General features: G+C 40.0%; 1 protein-coding gene across 1 annotated transcript; it reads right to left on the bottom strand.

Moving 5' to 3' along the window:
* Window positions 1-4736: 4736 nt before the first annotated feature.
* On the bottom strand, window positions 4737-7512 carry LOC111575691 (fucosyltransferase 7). The gene is made up of 2 exons (XM_035953152.2): window positions 6969-7512; window positions 4737-6033 (listed from the first exon to the last, which is right to left on the bottom strand). The coding sequence occupies exons 1-2, from the start codon at window positions 7068-7070 to the stop codon at window positions 4969-4971; spliced, it is 1167 nt and encodes a 388-aa protein (XP_035809045.2). The 5' UTR covers window positions 7071-7512; the 3' UTR covers window positions 4737-4968.
* Between the last annotated feature and the right edge of the window lie 790 nt (window positions 7513-8302).

Here is an 8302-nt window from a genome sequence, read left to right as displayed (position 1 = left end):
TTTTTTAAATGTCACATAGCTCTGCTTTCCCTTCAGCAGTGGTGAGAGCTAAACAAAAACTCAGCTGGTTGTCGTCTTCTGCTTATTCTCTCTGATGATGAACTAGTCTCATGAAGGAAATGTAGAACTACCTTTGATATGGACTGTTTTTAAGCTGTATATGAGTTCTGTACACAAAAGGGAACTTCTTTACCAGCATGTTTAGCATGTATGTGGAAATGCCGGAGCTGAAATGAAAAAAATAAATATTTCTACAATCTGAAGTGAAACATGGCTTGTTGTTGATTGTTTTTATTTGTTTCTTGAAACAACCACTAATAACATATTAAAGAGATCTGAGAAACATTGCCATATTTTCAAGCTTGGATTCATTCAAAAGCTTTGGAAAACCTCCAACACTAACAAACTGTCCACGAGGACTGTTTTTAAATTAGTTGTAAATAAAACCAGTGACAGCATGTTTTATTCAAAACCCATACAGATGCAATGGTTAGGTTTTTAAATTGTAATATCACCACACTGTAATTTCATTTGCCACCTGTGTGTTGGGTGCAGGGCCGAAATGTCAGAGAAAGACCTCTCCGAAACTAAACGAATACTACCAGACTATGTACGTGGATACGTTTGAAACCTATGAAACAGCAACAGAGTTGATGTTGACTGTACAGAAAAAGAACACAGATTTACAGTATGTAGGGTTCGGGTTAGTATGTACAGTCGCAAAGCCAACATGATGGAATGCAGTGCTTTGTAACGTGAAAGTCAACCATTACAAAGAGGGGGAGATGTGGTATCATTGAATAAATATGAGAGTTACAGTACACATTTTACACCGTTGTAGGCTTGTTACAACCCCGGCTCGGGGGGGGGGAAAGGGAAGCAACATAAACAGTTGTGGATGGTAAAAATCAAATTATTTATTACAGGAAAGGTTGAACAGAAAATGTGCAAAATACTATACAAACTGAGGCAGAACTGAGGAAGAGGGCTGGTGGGTGCTGCTCAAATCAAAGAAAACATCAAAACACAAAAAGAGTTCTCATAAGGAGAACTTAATGCTACCATTGCGGTGGACAAAAGAAAAATGGAACAAAAAGGCTCACTAAAGAGGAACTGGCAAAACAAAACTTACACACGAGTCAGCACCCCTAATCCTGGTGAAACCTAAACAGGAGGAACTACCTGGAATGAAGTGAGGCTGTATCAGTTTTTAAATTCTAGGCCTGGCCCAATTCCTAGCACACACACAATCTTGCCTCGACCACAGAGTAACCCAAAACGGCACGCTGGGAGTCAGCTGCCCCGTTCAGTGGAACTGCCAGCTCTTTTAAAGGAGTTGGCAGTTTTCGGTTGGACAGCCTGGTAAGCGCCGCACCAATCACTGGGACTCCCGGCCGCAGCCACGCCTCCGTCGTCGTGGTCCAACCAGGGAGTGGGGATCGCACAGCCCTATTTGCATAAGCCACAATATTTAGTTAACACACACACCCGGGGTAGGAGGCGCTGGCCGTAACAAGGCTCCACATTCAAAGTGCCGTAAAGCAAATGCTTGCCTGATGGACTGAAATTACGAGTGTTGATGACAGCCATCTGCTGGTACAATATAGTAATGTTGGGTGAGAGTGGGATTAAATCATTGTGAGCGATAAGACACATGAGTCAAAGCTCAAAATGGTGTAAAAAAAAAAAAAAAAAAAAAAAGGCCAATTCCAAAGAGTTAATAATAATAAAACCACTCAGCCAGCAGAGATCAACTGCACATTGATCTTTTTATCTGTAAATGATCTTTTCGGCACAAATGTATTATGCAGCAGATGGATGATTAGGGTTTCAGACAGGTGTGGCCTAAAGTTTCTTGCTTAAAGCTGTGAACAAAAAAAAAAAAAAAAAATAGACCTGTTAACACTTCTAAAGCTCATTGATCTCCAGCTGACTCAGGGTGAAGGCAGGGGACACCTGGACAAGTAACAGTCTATCAGACGGCTACATAAACAGACTCACATTCACACCTATGGATAATTTAGAGTTACCAATTAACCCAAGCATGTTTTTGGACTGTGGGAGGAAGATGGAGAACCCAGAGAAAACCCACACATGTACAGGAGAACATACAAACTCCAAAAAGACCTCAGGCCCAGGCCAGCACACAAGCTGGTGATTTTCTAGCTGCAAAGCAACAGTGCTAATCACCGAGCTACTGTGCAGTCCTCTATATAGCATATAAAGACAAAATACGTATAAAACAATGATAGGTTGTGGATTTGTGAGATTGCAAATATTGTTTTCTGCTGAACATTGGTCGGACAGAAACCAATTGTCATTGCATCCAGGCTTTATGTGAAGTATGCCAAAGTCCAATATCACCTGCTAACTATAGCTGCTTACTTTCTTTTCTTTAACCTGTTGTCCTTGTTTAATGCACATGTGTTTGAGAGCAAAGAAAAAAAAAGAATCAGATTCCCTGTATGTGTCCACATACTTGTACAGTAAAGAACTGGTGGGCTTTTGGGTTGAACATTCTGAGTCTGATCACCTTGTGATTTGTTTATTTATTTTTTAAGGAGTAAGTTGTTGGTTGAATCTGCAAATTCCAAGCAAATGATGCTACAAATACATAAATAACAGCATGAGAGACAGATACATGTGCCATTGTTGCTATTAACACTGTCCCCAGCCTGTCCTGTCATTTAAATATCACAGCAAAGACTAAATAAATGTAAGATAGCGTAGTCATAATTACAACATTTTAAATTCAGCTTGAATGATCTTGATATGGTCCTAATTTCTTACGTAACATATTCCAGTGTTTCCTAAATTGCAGTGCATTATGTTTTGGGGTTTTTTTGGTCAGCATGTAAGTCAACAATCTACGTGTGTTGATATCACTGATTTAGTCCTCACCATAATTTTTGTACATGACAAATTTTCAACAAAGAAAGGTGACTCAGTCCATTTTATGTCATACTGCCATCTACAGCCAATAGTAAATGTTACAGTTCCCTACATATAGTACCTCCAAACATCCATCCATTATCTATACACCGCTTAATGCTCCTTAGGGTTGCGGGGGGGTTGGAGTCTATCCCAGCTGACTTATGGTGAAGACAGGGGACACCTGGACAGGTAACAGTCTATCACAGGGCTACAAACAGAGACAGACAATCACACTCACATTCACACCTACAGACAATTTAGAATCACCAATTACCTTCAGCATGTTTTGGACTGTGGGAGGAAGCTGGAGAACCTGGTGAGAACCCACGCATGCACAGGGAGAACATGCAAACTCCATGCAGAACGATCCCAGGACCTGGCCAGGATGCGAACCAGGGATCTTCTAGCTGTGAGGCGACAGTGCTAACCACCACTGTGCTGCACGAATGCAAAAGTCAGCTAGTGATATTTCCTGAACCACATGTAACATGCATGTCACAATAATACACTTCAGTTCAGTTCAATATTATTTATTTAGCAACAATTCACAACATCATCTCATCGCACTTCACATATTTTGAACAGCTGTTTAGGTAGGTTTAAGCAGATAGCATTTCTGAAGTTACTGGGCTAAGAAAATGGTCTATTTTTTCCCAATATTGTTCCCCTATGTCCTTTTGTAGCCTCAGATTATAAGTGATCTGCTTCATATGATGTAACTGACTCGCAATATTTGCCACAGAAGGGCCGTGTTTTTGAAGCCAGCATCTTGTGATAGCCTTCTTGCTGGCTGCCACAAAGATCTTTAGTAAATATGTGTCATTCTTGTTTAGATCCCCCTGGGGGAAGTCTGAGGTTTACTGTGGGGAAGAACATATTAACCTCAAAGCCCAGTGCTTTAGAGATTGTTTTGGACACTTCCTCCCAAAACAGTGTGATAAGGGGACAAGACCAGAATATATGGGCATGGTCCACCATTATTCTACTGCATCTGCAGTGTGGCAGAGTATCTGTATATTTCCACCTTCATTCATTGATAGGTTGAATCATTAAAAAATACAAAATGGCTTGAAATGTTTCTCTTTGTTACACCAAAGTGATGCTATGCCGTGAGTTGTTCACTGGAATGAAACCTGTGAACTTTAAATTAGGTAACTGACTTTAAACACTAAGGTCATGAATCACTCTTCTAATGACAGTGCTGCTAATGGTTTTAATAATGATTTTGAACAATCACTTCTCTTTACTTTATCTGTCCTGTTATCTCCATATGGTGAATCATGGAGCAACCAAGACAGTCTCACATGAGAAGCAATAATTGCTTGCACTCAGTTGTTATCACAAAAATGAGCTGTGTCAGGAGTACAAAAAAAGAAAATCTTAGAGATGGGCTGAAACCACAAAAGCCCCAAGTTAAGTCCAAAAGTAGGCTACAAGGACACACATGTGTAATGGCACATTAACTGTAAAATGGAATACTGTTCACAGTGTGGTTAATGTTCTGTTATTTTATGACATACATGGATTTAATATTTACCTTATGATTCATTTATAATCTGTTGTACCCTTTTTTAAAGTACTTTAGAACTATGTTGAGAAAATCCTCTACAAATTAAGTTATTATCTCCCACCAGGTAAAGCTGGTTTTGCTGAATCAATTACTTTTTTTCGTCTAAACTTCACCAAACCTTGTTGTTGTATGAAGTACACTGAGGTACTAAGCAGACATGCACAATACATTCAAATGAAGAAAAGTGTCTTCCTTGTACAGTAGCATTGTAAAGAGAAACTTGGCTCCACAGTTAAAACAAATGGAACACGTTTATTTATGATTACACAAAGTTCCCTCTTCAGCATTTTGTACAGGGCACAGCCAACACCGTCAAAACAGTTTCTGTGGTTTGCAGTTCCTCTCTGTTTCCCAAAGCTGCACTGCTGAACAAGACGCGTACATCAAACTGTTTTTTAACCCAGTCGTATTAGCAGCCCCAATCAAAACACATCATTGACCTGAATGCACAGAGAGATAAAATCTTAGTTGTTAACCCATCTCTCCAGGTCCTGGTAGACTTTATTGACTGGTAAATTGGGATATTTGACACAGATCTGACACAGTCTTTCTCTCCAGTCAGTGTAGGTTTTGATTCTGTGAGTGCGGTGCCACTTGAAGTACATCTCATATGTCTGCCTGTCTGCAATAACATGTTTCAGATAGGTAGCTAGATCTGCTGTGTGCTTGAAATCAGCCACATGAATAAAGGAATGCGGGGGAGCAACGGCCTCATAGGTGGCCCTGCTTGGGCCCAGAACCACCGGTATGACCCCTGCTTGAAAGGCATTCCTCCAGAGCTTCTCTGTGATGTAGTCTTTTGCCTCAGAGTTTTCGAAAGACAGGTAAAATAGACACTTTGCAATGGTTGGCAACAATTTCTTGTCAGATAGAGGTTTCTTGTTCCATTTGCCGTACACCTCTATGGGTATATACTTCTTTAGACTTTCGTAAATACCAGCCCGAGCCTGCTGAGGCCGATATTTGCTGACCACCCAACTGACAAGGCAGGAGCGGTTTGACACAGCCTGGAAGCCTAGGTCATCGCGTTTCATGATGGTTTTTCCATATGGAATGAATATATCTGCATCACGTCTGTAACTCATCGTCCAGTTGAAGAGGCCGTTGAACCGTGAGAGGTTTGCATTGTTGACAGGAGGCTCCATGGAGAGCCACACCCAGTGCTGAGAAGCAGGTCGATCCAGGTGCAGAGGCAGAGATGACAGACCTCTGCTCAGCTCCTGATGGTGGAACACAACAACATCAGCAGTGGAGAAGGTGGAGGTGTTATCAGTGAGGGAACAGTGGCTGATGTTAAACATGGTGAGGCATTTGTCTCCACTGAGTCTATAGGAGTGGCCGAATGGCCAGTGCCACAGCAGGATGCTGATGTTTTTCTGAAGAACACCTTGATGATATTGCTGCACATGCAACTTTTGGCCAAAAAAGCTGTAATAAAACAGGGGTGAGAGGGAGCTGAGGGTTAGGAGGAGGAAGAAGACCTGGAATCCAGACATTAGCATGGCCGCTGAACATGTTGGTATGGAACACTGGAAAGGAAGAGGGATTAGATTAGAGACGCAAAACTACGCTTTCACTTGCTCTCATCAGTGCATCAGTGTGTGTGTGTGTGTGTGTGTGTGTGTGTGTGTGTGTGTGGAAAAGACCTCTGAGCTTGCACTGTGATAAAGGGGATCTTTATAAACTTGAAAAAATGTAGGGAAAAAGAGAAAGTATACAATGACAATGAAAACTACAGCATAAGACATTTAGATGTGTTTAACTCTCAAAAAACATGCATTTTATCCCCAAAGTTAGAAATAAGTGAACTTTGATCAGAAAATAAACAGCAAACAATAAAACTGAGACACATCAAGGGTTCACTAATCAACATTTTTTTCATCAAATATTTTTTGTTTAAAAAATGTAGTCAAATTTTAGAAAATTCATTGCATTAACATTTACTGAAATAGACTCTGCTGTCTTCGTCTTAAGTTCCGCTTCTGCTGGATGTTCTTTTTCAGATTTCATCATCAGTATTGCACACCCATATTGCAACTTCTCGGTTTAAGATTTAAACTTGAAATAAAAGCTTTGCAAACCTTCAAAGAATTATGTCATGTGTTTGCTCATGGTATTTTCTGACTAAAGCAAAATGCTTTTGTCAGTTTCATATTCTAATAACTTTATTGTGTGGTTGGATGAAAAATCATCTTGTGAAATGAAAGTGCCATACTGAAGATCTGTAAAGATGGCACACCCTGATAGCTGAGTACAACTTTACAATTTAAGAACAGAACATTGTTCAAATTAACAAAAAGAAATAAGACATTTAAAATGACAATTCTAAATAAAATGCTAGTAAGACCTGATGTTTTACACAGATTCAGCAACTATGAGGACACAGCAACCTTCTATAAACTGTGAATCTTTAGTAAAGACTATCAGCAAAGTAGGTTAGGTTGATAGAGATCTTGAAACTTACTCGAGTGATGTGGCATCGGGGTGTCTGCTGCCAGCACAGCTTTGTCCTGCTCAATGCATAAAACACAAAGGAAATCCAGCCCACATGAAATTTTTGAGTCATATCTAGCCTGACACGTGTATGCACACACACATACACATGCAGGGCACACCTCAATCACTGGGCAGCAAAAACATCCATTTTCAAAGAGTGATTTCAAATGAACTGTCTTTTCATACAAGCCGAAATGCAAACTAAAATCAATATCCAGCTCACATTCAGCTAATAAGCTAATACAGTGAGTGTGGCATTGTTTACTCATATTTTGATGTATTAGAGCTAGAGGGAGTAACCATCTCTTATCACCACAGATACCTTCCATCCTGCCACACTCATTTAATCAACCATTAAACCCTTCATGCACCCACTGTTTGCACAATTAGCACAGCTACCAGTGGCAGTCACGAACCTTAACATTGCTGATTTTAGATTCGTTACCACAAGCTGGTCTTCCTCTTCCTGTTTTTTCAGCTCTGCAGAGGAAAATGGCATAGCCTACACAGCTGTTGTGGGCACCAACCACATCATTACCATCTCAACACGCCGTTGCATTCTCAGCTCAGCCATGTTTCAGATTGATTTGTCATTACAAAATCTTAGCCTTCTGCATACTGCATCACATGACTTTTGTCTGTTTCTGAACATACAGTCAAGAACAAAACTTTACATGTACCTGTAAAGACCATATGTATCATGCCACTCTTCGAGTTTCCTATGGTTTTTCTATGATGAATCATTGAAATCCACACGTCTTTGTCACACACACAAAAAAACAAACAAACATGCATTTTGGTTCTTTCACTGAAGTCTTCTGGAAATATCACACACAGTGCTGTTCAAGGTATTTGCAGATATCTTCACACTTAAATGCTTCAGATTATCAAACTAATTTTAATGTAAGGCAAAGATGACCCAGGAACACACAAAATGCAGTTTTTAACGGATGATTTTATGTATTGAAGGAAAAATGCTGTCCAGCCCACTTTGCTCTGTGTAAAAATAAAATTACCTCCTTAGCTACCAGTCTACCAAATGATCAAATTCATTTGTCAGTTGGGTTCAATTTCCCCAGCCACACCCACATATGATTACTCCCAGGCTGGTTGAATCTAAACATTACTAAGTACAACCTGTCTGGCATTGCTAAGTAATAAAAAAGTCTCACAAAGAAGAACATGATACCACGTTCAAAAGAGATTCAAGAACAGACATAAAACAAAGTCATAGACATTTACTGTAATGTTCAGACTATTGAGCGCACCTGAAGCTGCACCCACTAAATTTAAAAAGAAAAA

This window comes from Amphiprion ocellaris, chromosome 6 (genome assembly GCF_022539595.1).
Source record: "Amphiprion ocellaris isolate individual 3 ecotype Okinawa chromosome 6, ASM2253959v1, whole genome shotgun sequence".
Taxonomy (NCBI): domain Eukaryota; kingdom Metazoa; phylum Chordata; class Actinopteri; family Pomacentridae; genus Amphiprion; species Amphiprion ocellaris.
This window is presented reverse-complemented; position numbering and strand designations above follow the sequence as displayed.